General features: G+C 56.1%; 1 protein-coding gene across 2 annotated transcripts in view; it reads left to right on the top strand.

Annotated features, from left to right (window-relative positions):
• Positions 1-260: 260 nt before the first annotated feature.
• Positions 261-19246, top strand: part of PDE2A (phosphodiesterase 2A) — a 66892-nt gene continuing 47906 nt past the window's right edge. Inside the window, exons 1-2 of one of the 2 annotated variants that reach the window (XM_061149510.1) lie at positions 284-438; positions 10954-11015. In XM_061149510.1, the coding sequence (XP_061005493.1) occupies positions 420-438; positions 10954-11015 (81 nt within the window). In that variant the 5' untranslated portion in view covers positions 284-419. Of the gene's footprint in view, positions 439-10953; positions 11016-19246 lie in introns of both variants that reach the window. The other variant, XM_061149507.1, reaches the window with a different exon arrangement.

Genomic DNA, 19246 nt, shown 5'->3' with positions numbered 1-19246 from the left:
CGGAGCAGCCGGAAGAATCTTGAAAGCGGAGAGATAATGGAAGTGACAGCTGGTGGGGGGCTCTGATGGGGGTCCGAAGATCGGACAAGCTGAAAGGTGCTGTCCACGGATGCGCGGAGATGGGCGGGGCCGGGGCGGCCGAGGGGCGGGGACGTGGGCGGTTCGGGGCGGGGCCTGGCGGTCGAGGGGCGGGAAGTGGGCGGTTCGGGGCGGGGCCGGGCGGACACTCGCGCGGACCCGGCGAAGCTGTCGCGGACGCGCCGACCGAGCGCAGCGGCCGGGCCGGCGGGCGGGCGGGCGGCTGCGAGCATGGTCCTGGTGCTGCACCACATCCTCATCGCTGTTGTCCAATTCTTCAGGCGGGGCCAGCAGGTCTTCCTCAAGCCGGACGAGCCGCCGCCGCCGCCGCCGCCGCAGCCATGCGCCGACAGCCTGCAGGTAGGGAGCGGGGGCCCGCTCTGGGCTCGAGGGGAACCGAGTGCTGGGTGAGCTCCCGGCCCGGTCCTCCGCTGAGCGTGCTGTCGCCGGCCCCATGGTCCACCCTGCTCCTCAACCCTCCTAGGGTGATGAAACCCCCACCCCCACCCCCCGCCCCAGTTTGAGTCCCACTTCTGTGCTGGAACTGCAGCCCATACCCAGAGACCTTGAATGCCCAGTTCACAGTTCAAAACCTCATGCCAGACTCTGAGCCGGTTTCAGATCTGGGACTCCACCCCAAGCACTGAGCTCCCAATCCACAGTGGGACCCCCTGGCACACCCAAGAATTCTGCTGGAGCCTGGAACCCCCTGATTACCATAATAGTAGAGGACCCCTGCCCATATCCCTGGACCCCCAATATATTTTCAGATTCCAGATACAACCAGAACACCTGAATCCCAACTCTCAGCCAGGACCCCACCTCAGAGCTGGAGCCTCACCTCACGCCCCTGAGCCCCTACTCCACAGCCTCATCTATGCTCCCATCCAGGTTCCTACTCAAAACATCTGGACTCAGTCCTCACATGAGACCCCACCCCTGAGTCTAAATGCCCTTTCCATCTCGGTTTCTCTCTCCTTCTCTGCAGGATCCCCCTCCCACTCTGTTCCTGCTTTCCCCTCCTCCCTCCTCTATAAGAGATCTCAGTCTTTTCTGGCTTGTCTCACCCTCTCCTCTTGTTTCTCTCTGGGTATGTTGGCTCCAATTTATTCTCTGGTTTCTTTTCTGGCTTCTCTGAGTCTTTCTGGGCATCCTCTCTCTCTCTGCCCCTCTATTTCTCTCCTGTTTGGTCTCTCTTGCCCATGTGCCCACCTCTCTCGGTCTGCCCATCACTCCTCCAATTTCTCCAGGTTTCTATCTTTGTTCTAGGGCCTTTCCATGTGGTCATCGTCCCCCTTATGTCAGCCTCTGATTTTGGGTGGTGAGGGGACTGGCTCAGAATGCCAGGCCAGTGTCCCCAGAGCCTCCACCACTCCCCATGTTGTCATGGTGTGGGTGCTGGTAGAAGGGGCTAAACATGGAGCACGCAGCCCTTGGGCGGTGCCCAGGGATTTAAGGCGGGTGGGGATCGTGCAGTGGGGCACTGGGGTTCACATGAACGATGAGTATATGGCATTGCATGGCACGTGCAGCTGGGGAGGCTGATACGTGTGGAGTGGTAGCTGTTCATATGACTGTTGCATGTGTGGGGAACTTATGTGTACATGGTGTGTGTCTGTCTTCATGGGGTGGAGTAGTTGTAGGGGCCACTTACACAGGGGACTGTGTGTATGTATGTTATAAACTGTTGTATGTAATCAGGAAAAGCCACTGCTGGGCCCCGATGAAAGGTTTTACTGGATGTCTTACTTGAAGAGGGTGGGGAGAGGGTCGCTGTGAATGTGTGAGTGTGTTTGCAGCCAAGGTGACTGGCTTCGAGTCACCAAGTTACATCCTGGAGTTGGTCAGGAAATATATGGGGACATGTGTGTTGGTGTTTGAGTGTCATATGTCTATGTGATGGTTGTTGGTACAACTCTGGGTAGGAAAGAGTGCAGGGGTCCAAGGCAAAGACTTGTTGACTAAGTGTATGTGTGTGTGTGCACCCACAAGTGTATGTGGGGAGGAGGCAGTGTGCAGGCAGGCCTGTCTGTGCTAAGGAGCTGTGTGTGCCCATAAACATGTGATATTTTGATGTGACATTAGGTATGCACATTATTTATGCAGGGTGTGTCTGTGTCTGGTGGTGTGTGTGTGTATTGAATTTAATTGGATGTGTGTGTGCTTGGAGAGGTGAGTATAGGGTGTGAGAGGTGCGTGTGGGAGGTTGAGTGAGTGTGGTGTGAAGCGTGGGTGTGTGAGCTGGATGACTTTTCCGTGTGATGTGGATTATGTGATCTTTTCTCCCTATGAGCTGTTTATGTATGAAGGGTGTCCAGGGAGCAAGGGTATGTGTGGGGGTGAGGCAGTGTGGAGGCCTGTGGAGGGTGCTGCAGCGGGTGAGGGAGTGTGTGTATAAGGTGTTTGGGGTGAAGAACACGGTGTGTGATGTTCAAGTGGGCAGAATACAGCAGGTGTCCCAAAAATGTGTGTGTGTGAGGAGGGCTTGACTGCCATCCTGTCCTTGCTTTCCTCCCAGTTAGGTCCCCAGAGATGCCCAAGCCAGGCTGCCTTTACCCTTTGCCCTTCATCCTCCTCGCTTTCACCGGGGCCTTTGTCTTGGGTTTCCGGTCGAGCAGGCGCTGGACAGGCGGGTGGTGGGTGATGTCAAGGTCTGGGAACCTTTGTTCTTTTCCTCTTAGCCTGTCTCGTGTTTGGGGCCGGGATTGGAAGGGGTGGAGAGAGGATGCACGTGTCTCGGGGTCACTGTGTTTCACTACCAGCTCACAGTGCTCTGCAGAGGGTGGGGGTTCAGGCACAGGTACTGAGGCCTGGGTGGTATCCCCCGTGGTGCCTTCCTGACCTAAGAGCAGCTGGGGCTGGGCTTGGAGTTGGGCGGGTTTGCCAACCGTGAGGTCTCAGTCCCAAGCATGGCCCAGTGCCCTTCCTGCTCACGTCATCTCCAGGGTGCTGAGCAGCCCTGTTCCCTCTTCTGTAGGCTGGCTGGTCCTCTTCCCTTCTCTGTGTGGTGCCCGGAGAGGCTTCCTGGGCTGGGAGACAACCAAGAAGACCTCAACCAATCTCCACTCATATTGATCCCACATCTGATGGGGGGATAGTTTCTGTCTGCCCAGGGCTTTAATCTTAAAAAGGAGGCCTGATCACACCTTTTGGGACCTTCACATTTGATGGACCCAGTAGGAGGATCCAGGTCATACTCTCCAGAGAAAGCTATGGGGAGACCTTAGTGGGCAGCTTTCCAAAAGGGACTCAAGAACACGAAAAGACAGGACTCCTGGTGGTTGGGAGCCACAGAGACCATCAGAGTCAGTCAGGGGAAGGGGCTCAGGGCCACTGCCTCAGCACCACATTCCAGAAGGTTCTCTGAAGTGAGTGAGCTTGAGCTGAGCCCTGGAGGGGATGTAGAGAAATATAGCCTGAGGTTGAGGAAGATTCTGGCCCAATCGGAAGAGAGGGATCTTGAAGGCTGTTAAACATTCCCAAGCAACACTGTCTGACTTCAGGTGGCCATGTCTGGGCCTCCTCCCTTCTCAAGTTTTCACGTCTGGCCCATCCTGATTGTCTTTGGCCAGAATCATCATTGTCATTATCTTCATCATCAGCTTTAGGCAGCTCTTTCCAGATTCCAAGCTCCTTTCACAAATGTCTCCTTTAACAGATGAGCTCATTCCATTGTCTGAAAGCATTTATTGAATACCTGCTAGGCCACAGGCAGGCACGGTGTTAAGTGCTGGGCGTATAGCAGTGACCAAACAGGCCTCATGGGATTCCCACTTTCTGTGTCTAAGGAACCCCGTCTTTGTGGCCCATCCACACTCTCAGCCCCTCCAGCCTTGGGCAGATGGCCCTCTTTCTGTGTTTTCCCACAGCCTGATGTGCACTTGATGTGCTGCAGGCAGGCATCCCATGGTATTGGGGTCTGGCTCCCACTAGAATATGAGCTCTTCAGAGGCTGGGCGGGATCTGCCCTTCCCATGTGTCCTGACCTGGGCTTAGCATAGTCCAGATGCTCATACTGATTATCAGAGGTCCCAATCCCCTGTGGGGTTGGCAGCCCCGCTGCCATCTAGGGAAACTGAGGCCTAGAGTGGGGAGGTCTTTAGGGAGCCTCCTCTTAAGACCTTCCTTTGCCCAGTGTTGCCAGAGACCGAGAGGTCAGGTGACTGTGCAGGTTTCACAGCAAGGTGGCATGGCTGGTCCTAGAATACAGCTCTCTGGCTGCCAGGCTGGGCTCTGGCCCCAGCACCATGCTGCTCCCTGGCTGGCCTCCGGGCTGCCTGTGGCGGGTAAATGATTATTAATGACCCCCCTGGCAAGGAGACAGGAAACGTTTCCCAACCACAGCTGGGGACCTGCTCCCTGCCAGCCCCAGCCATCCATACCCGCCCTGGCCATGGGTCAGCATTGATGTTATCACCATGCCGCCTTGGCCTTCTGTCTGTCTTCCTGCCCATCTGACTCCCACCTCCCTTTCCTCTAAGGGATAAAGGACAAGACAGAAGAGAGCTTTCTCTTTCACATCTCTGTCTCCAATTTGCTTCATCTCCACCTTCTCCCTTGCCCCGAACCAGCCGGAAGTATTCTCTCCTCCAGGAAGTCTTCCCTGAATGCACCACCATCCCCTTCTTCCAGTGGCCTTGTCCTGAGCTCTAGTCACTGAATCTGGCTCATTGCAGACTCTGGCCTCACTTTGATGGTTTGCTCTGATGGTCCTAAGGCTGGGCTGGTGACTTCCTGTGTGGCCTGTCCTCAATTGCTGTCTTAGGGCTGACACGTGGAGTATTGTCCCAGATGCTTCCTCCAGGAAGTCCCCAGCCCAGCCCAGGGACTCTCACTTCCTCTGACTATCCCAGCCCTCCCTGTCCATGCCACAACTGTGTACCGCCAGCCCTTTATAGAGCACGTACTATGTGCCCAACAGAGACAGTAGGTAGAGAGAACACAGTGTAGACCTTAAACTTCAGCCACACATTGCCCTGAGTCTGAGCAACAAGGCATCTGCCTCTTGGCAGGTGGACAGACCCAGGTACCAGGGCCAATGGTGGTCAGGTGATGGGGTGATGGAGGGGCACAGACAAAGATGAATGCTGATAGGTTGTGTGGGGAGGGCAACTCTGGAGAGAAACTTGGGGGCCATGGTGGGACAGGGCAGGGGCCCCTAATTCAGCCCAAAGTTGCAGGGAAGGCAAGTTGGGGAGCTTCCAGGAGGAAGTATATCTAAAGTGGGAGCTGAGGGATGAGCCAGGAGAAAGTTCTGGACAGGGAGAAGGAGAGAATCGCGAATGTGAAGGCTTGCTGGTGACAGACAGAGGGAGGGAAGCATTCTGTGGAGCTGGGTGCTGGACTGTCAGAGTGGCTGAGTGATGGGATGGCTGGGGGGAGGGGTGCTGCTGAAGCATCAGAAGATGAGGCTGGTGAGGCTGGCAGGGGCCAAATTGTGCAGGACTTTTATGCCATGTCAAGGAATTTGGACTTTCTCCAGAGGGACCTAGGCACTAGGAGAAGAGTTGAAAGCAGGACAGTGACTGCTCAGACCTGCATGTTCCAAAGTTCCCTGGGCCAGGGCTGGGGAGCTCATAGAAGGGGTGAGGTGGGAGGCTGGGGCAGTTCCTTCAGATGTGGGATGAAGAAGCTGAACAGGGAAAAGCCTGAGTTGGAGGGGAGGGGACAGAGGGGCGGAGGGGGAGGAGGAAGCTGGTCAGCTCTAGGAGAGAAGAGAGAGAGCCACCATGGGGTCTGGGTGGCCGAGAGGGAAGACAAGGTTTGAGAACACATGCCTGGGCCTGTGTCAGGGCCCTCTATGGAGCAGGTCTCAGGATGGCTTCCCAGGTTAGGAGGTTTGAGGCTAAACGGAGACCAGGAGACCTAGATTCCGCTGGGGGTTGCCACATCCTTGTCTGTAGTGTGGGGACTTGGGATCTGCCCTGAGCAAAGAGTATTCAGCATTCAAAAATTAAAACAATCTGTAAAATGTAGCATTTAATAAAATTCAAATTCAAAAATATATGAGTACATTCAAAAATGAGTTAAAATGTAAATTTATGAAAATGCTAAGCATACATCCGTGATGGTTCTAATATCAACTGTATGCCTTCACTGCTTCCCACCCCTTTGGATCCCGCTCCCTTGAAGCTACTGCTCTGGTGTGGCTGGACACCCGCCCGGGGCTGGGGTAGGGGATGGTCTAGGACCTTCTGGCCTCTCCTTCAGGGCACCTCCGCTGGGAAGCCTGGCACCTCCGCTGGGAAGCCTGCTCTCTGACTGGTGGTTTCCTTCAGCAGGCGTTTTGCTTTTCCTGTCCCTCACCTTGAGGGACTTGACCCCTTGAACTTCACCCATTTTGGGGAGGGGAGATGGTAAGGGAGTTTCAAGAACCAAGGGTGAGGGGTCAGAGAGAAGAGGTGCCCGCTTTAGGACCCAGTAGGGGCAGGGCAGGAAGCGGGGGAGGGAGGATGGGACAGGGGTGGGGGGTGGGGGGCTGGGGGCTGGGAGCCAGGAGGTGTGAGCAAAGCTAAAAGAATAGCATTACTCCAACTTGAATATCTGTATTTCCTAATGTAAAAGTTGCACCATTTCTGGAAGACCAGATATTGAGGTCCCATCTTACAATCTCAGGATTGGGCATTGCTTGGCTCCTACTGTCCGATGATCTTGCATAGCACCACTTTTTAGGCTGCATTTTCTCACCTGAAAAAAAAGGAAGTCAGGTGAGATGAGCTCTCAGGAGCATCCAGCATTGTCAGTTTGTGGGGTTCCAGCTTTTCATGGCTCTCAGCTCCCAGCCAGGGCTGTGTGGATGCCTGGCTGTGTGGTTCTGACATTCTGTGACTTTAAGATGCTGAGACTCTAGGAGCCGAAGAGGCAGACTTTCTGTGATTCTAAGATTCTAGGATTTGATGATTCAATGATTCTAAATGGGGTTTCTGGGAAGAGCTGCAACCACCTGCTTCGTTAATGTTGATGTTCAGTTATTAAAAACATAGCAAGAAGTAATGGAGACAGCTTGGGGCCAGGGGCGGCCCCCACCCCCAGGGAGGGAGTGGAAGAGGGGCGGGGTTGGCAGTTAGTGGGGAAGGAGACCCTCTCAGCCTGGGTTGCACAGACCGCTTCTCCTGCACCAGCAGAACTGGTGTACCTGCCCATGCGAGATCCACCACTCCCTAAGCTTGCAGGGTAAGGGGTCATTTCCTTCATCCCTCTGTCCCTAATCATTTCAGACTATGCTAGAGAGAGGAGTGCCCTTTCCTCCCAATCCCTAAAGCCTGTGGGAGAAATGTCCACAGTGGAGGAAGGAGAGGCCTGCTCACCCCCACCCCCTCCTTCCCTGGCAGCCCCGGCCTGAGGGGGAAAACAGGACATGAACACTTCCTGGACACAGACATGGGAATGCACGAAGCTCTGCCTGTGAGGCTCAAGTACAAAGGGCCTCCGACTGGGGCAGAAGCCAAGCAGCTAGAGGGGCAGTGTGGGCATTGGTTAGGGACCCATCAGCACCCCTTGAGGACAGGCTAAGGAGGGAGGGCCCTGTTTGTGCCCTGGGGGTGGCTGTGAGAAGGACTTAAGGAAGGGAGGTCCCAGGCTAGGGGGCCTGAAGGGCTAATGACTGATGGGGGCTCAGGCCACCAGCCCAGCACAAGGCCAGCTCGTTGGTCCGGCAGCTCGTTGCCTCTTGGGTTTTGCACAGTCTCAGCACCCACACCAGAGGTGGGGAAAGAACCTCCAGCCTGCCCTGGCCGGGTCCCTCAGAGCCCACCAGTACCACCGACCAAGACCCAGCTTGGTGTGTTCAGAGATTCAGTGACAGAGGCTGGGACCCAGACCCATCACACAGCACAGCAGGGCCTGAAAGTACAGGCTGGACTTGGGTCGGGGGAGAGGGCCTTTGTCTGTCACCCGCCATCTTTCTCCTCCCACAGGCCAGGAGGCAGGTGGGGTGGCGATAATTGCTCGCTGTCATCTATGAGGCTACATGGTCTACCACAGCCTGTCTTGGCCGTGAGGCTAGGGTCCCCAGCAGGGAATCCCTCCCCAGCTGCCTGACCCACAGGCGCCCGCCCTGGGGTTCTCCTCCCTCGTCTTCCTGCTGCTGCACCCCTCACTCTCCTCTACTTCTCCCTGGGCTCTCTCCCCATCCCTATAAGTTTCTGTCTCTGGCCATCTTTGTATGTCAGTCTCTCCAGAAGACTGTTAGACTTGGAAGGGCCCTAGGAGATCATCTGCCCCTTTTATTCCTCAGGTGAGGACGGTAGCTCAGAGAGGGGAGGGTCCTGTCCGAGGCTGCACAGTAGGCTACAGTGGACACCAGGTCATGGAGGCACAGTCTTGGCGTCAAGCATCTAGGGTTTCAGGACTGCCTGTGTCATGGCTAACCCGACAGGCTTCTCTCCTCAGGTCTGAGCTGTTCTCCCTTCTTTTCCTTTGCCCTCTTCTCTGCTGCCTGGCAGACCCCTACCTTGGGCAGACACTGCCCATGGGACACAGACCAGAGCCTAGGACTCGATGACTGGGGTGCACACCCATGCACACATGGACACACAGACACTTGCAACTGTATATAAGTCCCAGGGGCAAACCTCTGTCATGTAGTTAGGAGGCTGTCCTGGAACCTAGTTTCTCTTCCTGTGAGGCACTGCACACCTCCTCCAGGAAGCCCCCGGGGACTTCTCTGCAGAGTCCCTTTCCCACCAGTCCCTTTGTGATAACTGAGTTCTGTTAAGCCTAGGTTCCTCCTCTATGACCCCAAGGGCACGGCTGAGTCTCCCTCTGGCCCTGGAGCCCCTCCTTCAGTGTTCCCTCCTTCTGTCTCCAGGAGGGGCTCAGCTTCCTGTGGCTGGGTGGGGAGAGTCCTGAGGTCCCCAGAGGACGGTGGGACAATGGGGAGGCGGTGACAGATGAGACATTGCGTCTTTCCCAAAGTAGGCTCCACCCTACCCTGACCTCCTGGCCGATGTCTGGGGCACAGCCCTGGCCTCTGGGTCCCTAAGGACTAGGGTCCTGGTCTGACTGTCCCCCTCCCCCTCCCTCTCAGTGCAGAGGTCACAGCATCAGAGCTCCTGACCCAGCAGCAGCTCTCTAATCGGAAAGCTGTGGAGTCCTGATCCCCAAGGTGGCAGCAGCATATTAACAGGATGGTGTAGACTCCTGGGGCCTCAGGCAGGGGTGAGCTGGACCGCTCTGAGTAGGAAGGTGATAAACATGAAGTTTGGAGGAGGATTATGGAGGCACTGTGAATGCCTAGCTGAGACTCCCACCCCCAGTCTTGTCCACCTTCCGTGTGCTTGAGCTGGGTGACGCGGAACCAGAGGGCATAGGGCAGGAGCCTCTCCAGGGAGTGGTGGAGAATCTGGGGTGCAGTTAGAATTGAGTGAAACTAGCACTGCGTCTTCTCAGGTGGGAGAGGGGGCTGTCCCAGGGCAACTCAGTGGTGGCGGTGGGTGGACCATCAGAGGCCAGGGTGGAAAAGAAGGCTTAGGCTTGTGGACAAAGGGATGGGCCCTTAGGTCAGACACTTATCTTGGCCCGCGTCATTTCCTCTGCCGGACATGGCTGGGTTAGCGGGGTCATCACACAGAGGGAAGGAACAGGCCGAGCCAACGCACATGAGGCCCTGCAGTAGACTCAGGCACATGGGCGACCTTGTCACACCCTGGGCTACAGTCAGTCCCCCATCGAGGCCCAGCCATGGAGCCACAGTCACCCTGAGAGATTGCACCGTCTAGACCATCACCCCCTCTGCCCCTAGACCCAGGCATCCTTGGCAACACTCGGGCCCAGCTGAAGGCACTGCCGAGGAGGGAGACCCCACAGGACACAGGGACACGTGGGGCAAGCAGACACTCTGCCAGAGCCCCCCCTCCACAAGCATCCACACACCAGGTGCAGCTGCTGTCACCCCGAGGGTGACCCAAGGAGAACCACAGATTCCAGCAGGTGTCCAGAGCCTCAGTGAGATGAAAGGAGCACCAGGCAGAAGACCCAGAACTGTCCCCTGCCCCCACCCCGCACTGACTCGTGCCCTCCCCACCAACTCGCTGAGTGCCCGAGGCTGTTTATTTCCTAGCAGGGATGGGTGTCTCATCCCCACCCGCTCCCCCTCCCCACCACACGCTTGCCAAGCTGCCAAATCAAATCAGCCCCTGCGCTCGCGCCAGGCGGGCATGGCGGCCAGCAGCTGACGGGAACGAAGCCAGGCTCAGAATATCCCGCCGCCTGTGCCTGTCCGATGCCTGGGTGCGCTTGTGGGTGGGGGTGGGGAGGGACAGCCGGCCCCTGGGCAGCACCTCCCAGAGTGGATCCGATTCTGGATGCCCCCCGGGGTGGTGGGCTCCCACGAATGAGTGAGCAGGTCCTGGTGTGTCTTCCAGGCCATGAGGAGCTGAGGGATAGAGCTGATAGGATGCAGGTTGGGGGTCCGATTGGAGCCCAGACGTCTGTGCACTGTGCTGGGCTTGAGGACTCACATGTATGATTCCATTCACTTCCCAGCAACCCCAGCTGGGAGCCCAGCCCAGTGGCTGTGAGCTGGACAATACGAACCCCATTTTATAGACGGGAAGCTGAGGCTCAGACAGCGGAGAGAAGGAGAGAAGCAGAAGCAGAGGGGACCTCAGGAGGGGTAACAGCGTGGTCATGTCCACCCTTGAGGAGCCCCAGGCTGAAGGAAAGAGTGGCTCTATTCTCAGAGTTGAGGGACTGAGAACACACCAGAGTCAGACGCGCCCATGGGAAGCAGGGGCCATCAGGCAAGGCTCCCTGGAGGAGGCCGCCTGTGGAAGATAGGAGGTCCTGGGTCTGCTGGGGGCTGGTGGAGGGGCAGCCTGGGGAGACGGGGGAGGGCCTGGCCGGCCTCAGCCCCTGGCTTTCTTGTCTCTGCAGCCAGCCGGGACCTCCTTGCACAGGAGCCAGTGCCCCCGGGGAGTGGAGACGACACACTGCAGGTGAGAGCTCAGCGGAGGGAGGGCGGACTGGGGTGGGCTTCGGGGTGGGGGGTGGGGGGCGCAGGCTGGGGGCCAGTCTGAGCGCTACCCCCACCCCTGGGAGGATTGGGAGGCTGGAGCTGAATCCCAGCCCCACCCCCTCTGGCTTAGGGTCACCCCAGACCAAGACCACCTCTCCCTCCCTATTCCTGCCCAGAGTTCCCTCCCCTTGAGGATTCACCCTCCTCCGGAGTCACCTGGGTGTCACTGGGGCTCCTCCCTCATCCTCCCCACCATCACCCAACAATTCACTGTTGATTCTCTGCTCTGAGTATCTGGTGAACTCCTCTCCAGCTCTCCCACTGCCTACCCTGGTCTGGGACAGGTCACCTTTCCCCTGGATGGCTCACTGGCTGTCTCCTCTCAGGTGCCCCCCTTCTCCAAGTGACTGGCAGAAACATCTAACTCACAAACCTGAACTTGTCACTTTTCAGCTTAAAAATTCTCCCTGCTCCCCCTCCCCGGCTCCCTCTGCAGCCTCAGCCAGGTCACAGTTCGCCCTTCATTCACTCCTGCCTCCCTAGCACCACTCTGGCTGGCTTCTTCCCCCTTCAGCTTCCCAAATCCTTCTGGGCTCAGCTCTAGCCTCGCCTCCTCCAGGAAGCCCTCCCTGCCTTTCACGCTCCCTCCTCTGAGCTCTCCTGCTTTGGCCGTCAGCTGCTGGGACATTCTGCTGCCTGTGCCTTTAGCACCCTATTTTCTCCATCTTGTGACTGGGATGTCTCCCCCTCTGAACTGTGAGCACCCTGAGCCTAGGAATGTGCCTTGTTCATTCCTGAGTCTCCCACCACCCTCCAAACGGTGCCTGAGGAGAGCTCAGGGAGCACCTTTCCTTTGAGGTGAGGGGTGCCATCTCAGTCCCTAACCATGCCTTTGGGGGGGCCTCATAAGAACTGTCAAGTGTCCATGGGATCCTGAGTCACAATGGGGTGGGTTGGGGTTGGTGAAGGTTGGCACAGAGGAGGGGTGTGTGTGAGATCAGAGAGCCTTTGATGAGCCTCCCCTGTGCCCTGGGGGCCTGGCTGAGAGGAAGGGGAGACTGTGGCTGTATCAGCCCCTCCTCTGGGCCAGGAGCTGTAGATCCACTTCCCTCTTTAATCCCCATGACCTCCCTGGAAGGCAGGGGCTGTGATTCTTCTACTTAGGGGAAGCTGAGGCCCAGCGGGGTCACACAGGGAATGAATCGGAGGCAGAACTGAAAGTGGACCTATGTCACATATTCAACCCTGGCTCTCTCCCTGCCCTTGGGTGAGATGGCCAAAGATGCCCGTGCGGGGCCTGGTGCCCAGCGGTGTCAGCATGGGCTCACTGCTGGGACATGGAGCCCAGCCCTGAGGATGTGCCTGCAGCTGGGTGCTAGGCGAGGGAGAGAGGGGGGACCTGGAGAATCATTATTAATTTATTTCTGGCCATGGCATTCCCCGTGGGGCGGGGGCTCCCCCGGGAGCTGGGACAGATGGTGTTCCTGGGAGCCAGCAGTGTCTCTGCAGCCGCTGCCACCCGCCAGGAAAGACTGGATTTGTCATCCTCCCAGGAAGCGGAGAGGGGAGAGGGCTTTGGAGAAGCTAAGCCCATCCTGGGCGATGGGAGCGGGGCTGCAAGGGCAGGAGCCAGGCCCAGGCTTCTCGTTTCTTTCTCTGTGTACAGCCCCTTGCCCTTGGCCCTTGGCCTTGCTCCCTGCAAGTTCAAGTTCTGCCTCCTTCCTCACCCTCCCCACGAGGCTTCCCCCGATCATCCCCATTTGTTCCTGCTGCCTTTCCTTCGCCTGGGTCCCGCTGCCCCCTCTCTCAGCCCAAAGATATGGGCTATGAGCCCCCCTGGGTCTCAGTTCTTTCCCCCTAGTCCCACACCTATCACGGAGATGGCAGGTGTCTGCCTGGCCTCTGAGCAGCACCTGCTGTGTTTCTGGGTTCACTTAGCACCCCTTCCCGAGTGCCCAGGCCCATGCTCAGCCCTGCTGGAAAGAGACAGGTTGCTCTCCCTGGGGACCCCCTAACACAGAAAGGCTAGGACTGGACAGAGTAGGAACCCTAGGGTGTGGCTCAAACTATTGGGACCGCTGGAGGGAAAGAGGGATGGGAGACTGATGAGGAGCCTCCTATGAGGGTGGAACCTGGGGTGGTGAATGCACTTATCCAGTGGACAGACCATGGGGTCAGGTGGGCATGAGTTCAATACCAGCTTCACTACTTCCTAGGGGTGTGACCTTGGGCCAGTCCCTTAACCAACCTGAGCATCAATTCCCCTCACCTGTCAAAAGGGGATAAGAAGCTTCACCATCACTGGACATAATCACTATTATTGGACATAATAATCACAGCAGGTCTGTTGGGAGAAGTTACAAAGATAGTATGTGTGAGGCGCCTGCCCCAGGCCTGGCCCACAGAGGCTCCCTGGAGGGAGTTGGCAGCCTCCCTGCTTCTCTCAAAGGTGAGATCCTTGGAGCCAGGTCTAGATGGCTCTGCTTTGTGTGACCAGGTGCCCCATGGGGCTGGGTGGGCACAGCTCATTCTCCTGCCGCTGGCAGCACAACAGCCACGAGAGCAGGACTGCCGGCTCCCATGCCCTCCCAACGGGTGTCTGTTCAGCATACCTTCTTCGAATGGCTCCCTGGCCCCAGTGCCAGCTGGCCGGCTTGGAGGAGGGGCTCTTCAGGCACCATCTGGAATCCTCCTTCAGCGCCAGGGCCGTTACTCTCTCTGGATGTCAGGGCTGAGGCAGTTCAAGCAGTGAGCTGAGCACTCGGGGCGAATGCCGTCTCTGCGCTTCTGTGCTGGCTCTCAGGGCCCAGACGAGGTTTAGCAAACCCAGCTGGGGCAGGGACTGGGAAGGGGCAGGGACTGGAAAGAGGCAGACGTGAACAAGTGCACGGGTATCCACACCAAGCGCCCTAGTGCTCTGCCCAGCACTGGCTCCTCTATGGCTTCCCACTGGATAAGGAAAGACCACACCTTGGCCATGGCATTGCCAGCTGTACCTGCTGGACCCCCTCATGTCCACCCCTTGCCCCCAGACATGGCGATGCTCACTTCCGGGACACCTGCTCTTGCCAATCTCCCCTGACTTTGTTCTCACTAACCCCTCTCTCTGGAATACCTTTTCCTTTTTCCTCTACCTACTCCTTTTGGCGCTAGTGGTAAAGAATCCACCTGCCAGTGCAGGAGATATGAGACTCAGGTTTGATCCCTGGGTTGAGAAGATCCCCTGGAAAAGAGCATGGCAACCCACTCCAGTATTCTTGCCTGGAGAATCCCATGGATAGTGGAGCCTGGTGGGCTACAGCCCACAGGGTCGCGAAGAGTTGAACAAGACTGAAGCAACTCAGCACGCAGGCACACACACACTCCAGTTTCAAGCCCCAGATTAGATGCCACCTCCTTTGTGAAGTCCTCTCAGATTGCTCCCTCCACCTCAGGTCAAGTTGGCCTCCCCAACCCCTCCTGGGCACTCACACCTCCAAGCTTCCCTGAACTTACAGTCAGACAACTTGTTACACCATGTGGTTATATATCCTTTCCCATGTAGTTGTAAGTTTCTGGCTGGTAGGAACGAAGGCTGAGTCTTCTTAGTCTCTCCTGGGCTCCTGTGGGGCCTGGCATAGGCCTGGTATGTAGTAGGTGCCCAATAAATGCTTCTTGATCCAAAAAGAATGGCTATGAGATGAGGATGAAGTAGTTCTAAGAACTGTATTGCTGTATTGGGTGCAGACTTCCTGGAGGGGACACCTTGGAACTTTGAAGGATAAGGAGGGGTAAAGTCAGTGATTAATGACCAGAGATCAGCTGGATAGTCAGGGAGGTCCACGTCGCTGGCTTCTGAGAGGACCTTCTGAGGGCAACAGGACGGGGACCAGACACACAGCGGAGCCTGGAGCAAGGACTTACAGGGGGCTGCAGGAGGCTGGCTCTGTGCTGAGAACCCAGCTCCAAAAACCTTTTCGCCCTTGGGTGCTGGTCTGAGGAATGCTTGATCTCCGAGTCTAGAGTGAGGCTGAGGCCAGCAATGGTGAATAAGTGGGCCCTGGTGGTGGGCTAGCCATAGGCAGGGGCAGGAGCCAGGGTGGTGCTGTTGAGTAGAATTGCTGTGGGGGTTGGGAAAGGCTTCGGGGGTGAGAGGAGCAGCTTGTGCAAGGGCATGTGGATAGGATGCCCCTGGGTCTGCAGGGGAGAGGGCCGACATGTCAGTGGAGCCCAGGTTACTGTGCTGGGAGCGTTGGGGTGAGGCTGGACGGGCCACTGCAGGCAGTTCTTCCCATGCTCGTATTTAAGACTCTTAAGGGACTGCTTCGGGCTGGGAGGCCTGCCAGCCTCCTCCTGGATTCCGCACGTCAGGAGCAAGTGGCCTCAAAGCAGCCCCATGGCCCGCAGGAAGCCACTGCCAACAAGTTGGCCGTAGCATCTGGTGTCCACGGGGGCCCCCAGGCCCTGCCATCTGTCTGCGCCCACCTGTCGGGCTGCACAGGCCCAGGGTGTGCAGGGACCTGGGCCAGGGAGGCGATCTCAGCTGCCACCCCAGCCTGTCTGTCTGTCTGTCCATCCATCTGTCCACATCCCTGACTGACCAAGGACGAGGCAGAGATGGGCAGATGCAAGTCCTGCCGTTGGAGAAGCCTAGTCTGCAGGGGCAGGCATCAAGCACCAGGCGTTTACACCCAGGGAAGACACAGCTGAGCCTGGGCCAGACTTGTGGGCTGGCCAAGGCCCCGGGTGGTCCCCTCAAGCGCTTGAAATGGAGGCTCAGAGGAGGTGGGGACTGGCTCCGAGGCAGACAGTAGGTCAAGGCCGATGCTGGGCCAGATGCTGTGGCCCCGGGGCTGGAGGCTCCTCTGGCTGACCCCTCCCCCACCACCCTGCCTGGCCCTTGGCTGTAAACACAGAGAGAACAAGTTCCGTTTCCCGGGAAATATTTATCTCAGGCCGTGTGGGGAGCGTGCGCTGGCCTCCGCCTGTCCTTCCTGCGGGCTGGCCTGGGGCAGGAGGTGAGGGGGCTTGGTGGCCTTAGGGGGCAATCTGTGGGGCCCCCAAAGGCTGAGCCAGGAAGGGTGTGCCCTGCGGCTCCCGCTGGAGCTGGAGTCTGAATGCCAGCGTGCGCAGAGAGAGGAGGCAGCTGATAGGAGAGAAGCCGCCGCACAACCTCGCCTCTGTCACGTCCCTATTTTCATCCCTATCAACCCGTCTCCTCCGGTTCCTGCCTCCAAGCCTTTGCTCCTGTCTGTTGACCCCACCTGGGATGCCGTTTCTTCCACTTCCTTGTATGTCCCAGCTCTCAGCTGGCTTCCTCTGGGAAGTCTTCCCTGACTCCCTAACCCCCTAACCCTTTGCCCTCCCCCGCCCAGGAGCCTGTCCTTCTGCTCTGGCTCCCAGCAGCTTCAGGCTGAGCCCCACAGATCAGCGAAGGTCTTGTTCCAAGCCGCTCAGACAGTCCAGACAGCTGTGTCCAGGCTGCCCAAGAGTCCCTTTCCTGGGAAACACAGGTCTGGGCTCCCTGGGGGTGAGGCAGGGCCCAGAGGTCACCTTTCAGTGATTTAGGACAAGCCCAGGCACACGTGGGAGCCAAGCTGATTGAATGGGGTGCGGGGGAATCCCACACGAGCCCAGCAAGGATGGAGGCAGCTAGAGGGGCCCCAGGTCCCTGCCGGGGCAGGGTGGGGGGTGCAACTCTTGGGCTTTAGGCTGTGTATCCCTGACGGGGGCCCTGACAACAGGAAATCCTTGAAGGAACAGGCAGTGGCTGAGGACTCTGAGCACAACAACAGGAAACAGCCTTGACATGGGGCAGAAGCTCTGGCCACAGGACCTGGTGGGGTGGGGGTGGGGGCAGCTTGTGGGCCCCAGGGTGATGCTGAGGGTGACACTGAGACCCTGACAGTGGGGCAGCAGGGGTTCTGCTGTGTGACCCTGACTTTGTGAAATCATGGGATACTGTGTGGAGAGTGGGTGAGTCACCGAGTGTGACACCAGATGACACACACCAAATGCATGCCGCCAAAATAGTGATACCAAATGTGTGCCACCACTTGCCCAGGGCTGTGTGAGACAGTGGACGTGCTGCTGATGGTGTGACCCCATGATATTGATTGTGTGATGCTAAGTGATGCCAAGTGTGACGCTGTAAGGATCAAATATGTAAACACGGATGAGTGACACTGTGCAGTAACAAGTGTGGTCCTGAGTTTGGGGGCTCAAGTGTCTGACACTGAACTGTTAATGTGGGCCCCGGGCATATAGGGAGGCTGAGTGTGCAAGCAAGGGTGTAACACAGAGTGACATCGTGTGTGAAAACCAGTGTGTGATACTATGCAATCCTGTAATGCTTGTGACAGTGTGAGCTGTTAGCCCACAACCCTGTGTAAAATGCTGTCATGGGAAGACCCTGCTGGGTTCAGGCAGGGAAGTGACATGGTCTAATTTATGGTTTTGAAAGCGTCTATTGTTGCAGAGTGTATGAGGGGGAACCAATTGGAGGGGCTGAGAGGAGGTAGGCAGAGAGTTGAAGGCTATTGTAGCCACCCAGGCTGGAGATGGTGGTGCCTGGGCTAAGGGGAGGGCAGAAGAGTTGGAGAGAAATGAACAAACTTTGGAGATATTTGCAGGTAGAAATGACAGAACCAGATGGAAAAAAGGAGAATGGCTCCCAGGTTTCTGATTTGAAGAACCAAGGGATGGTTGGTGGCGATGTTACTGGGAAAGGCATGGAGTGAGAGAGGACAAGGAGACAGAAATTGACAGACCTGTTTCAGATGTAAGTCAAACATCCAGGTGATGGGCAGCTAAGGCCAGGCTGGGGATATATTTGCAAGCCAGCGGGTAGGGCTGATTTATTAAACCACAGACCTGGCTGGGATGACCTGGGGAGAGACATAGGGAGAGAAGAGGTGAGGACTGAGGATTGAACCCTGAGGTGAAGAGCTGCAGTGAGACAGAGCAGGTGCGGCCAGGGATGTAGAGGAGACCAGATGGGGTGAAGCTGGAAGTCAGGGAGCTGGAGGGGGTCAACGGGGTGAGATGCTGCCAAGCCGTCAGGTAAGGTGGGAACAGGGAGATCGTGCTGGGCTGGGCCATGTGCTCAACTGAGCCAGACAAGAACCCTGTCGGTGACAGGGTGGGGCCAGAAGCCAGATGGCCTGGGCAGGTGGTGAGTGGTGGTGAAGACAGAGCGTAGTCAGTCCTCTGGAGACCTTTGGCTGTGAAGGGATGCAGAGAGGATGTGTGGTTGCTCCAAAGGGGTGTGAGGTCAAGGGAGAGTACAAGTTTTTCTTATTATGGAATATTTTAAACACACAATGCTTGGGAGAATAATACAATAAGCTGGTCATATACCCATCACTCAAATATAACAGTCATTAAGATTTAGACATATTTAGTTCATCGATCCCTCCCTTTTATTTTCATTTTCCTTTCTTGGAATATTTTGAATTGTGGTAAAATATGCATAATATAAAACTGACCATCTTAACTATTTATTTTTCAATAGAGATTTCAGTGGTGTTAAATACATTTGCAGGGATGTGCAACCATTTTCCAGAACATTTTTCGTTTTGCAAAACTGAAACTTATACCCATTAAACAACTCCCTCTCCCTCTAGCCCCAGGAAACCACTATTCTGTTTTCTGTCTCTATGAATCTGACTATCCTAGGTATCTCTTATGAGTGGAATCATATAGTATTTGTCTTTTTGTGATTCTCATTTCATTCAACACAATGTCCTTAGTTTTCATTCAGGCTATGTCATAATATATGTCAGAATTTCCTTCCTTTTTGAGGCTAAATAATATTCTATTGTATGAATAAATCACGTTTTGTTTATTAGTTCATCCCTTGATGTACACTTTGGTTGCTCCACCTTTTTATGAATGATGATGCTATGAACATGGATGCGCAGATATATCTTTAAGATCCTGATTTCAGTTTTTTAGATACATACCCTGAAGGGGAATTGCTGGATCCCATGATAATTTAATCTTTAATTTTGAGGAACCACCGTACTATTTTCCACAGCAGCTGTACAATTTTACATTCCCATTGACAGTGTACAAGGGGTTCAGTTTCTCTACATCCTCACCAACACTTATTTTCTGTTTTTTTTTTTTTAATAGTAGCCATTTCAATGAATGTGAGATGATGTCTCCCTGTGGTTTTGATTTGTGTGCCCTGATGATTAGTGATGTCAAACATCTTTTCACGTGTTTGTC

Source organism: Dama dama, chromosome 1 (assembly GCF_033118175.1).
Source record: "Dama dama isolate Ldn47 chromosome 1, ASM3311817v1, whole genome shotgun sequence".
Classification (NCBI taxonomy): Eukaryota; Metazoa; Chordata; class Mammalia; order Artiodactyla; family Cervidae; genus Dama; species Dama dama.
This window is presented reverse-complemented; position numbering and strand designations above follow the sequence as displayed.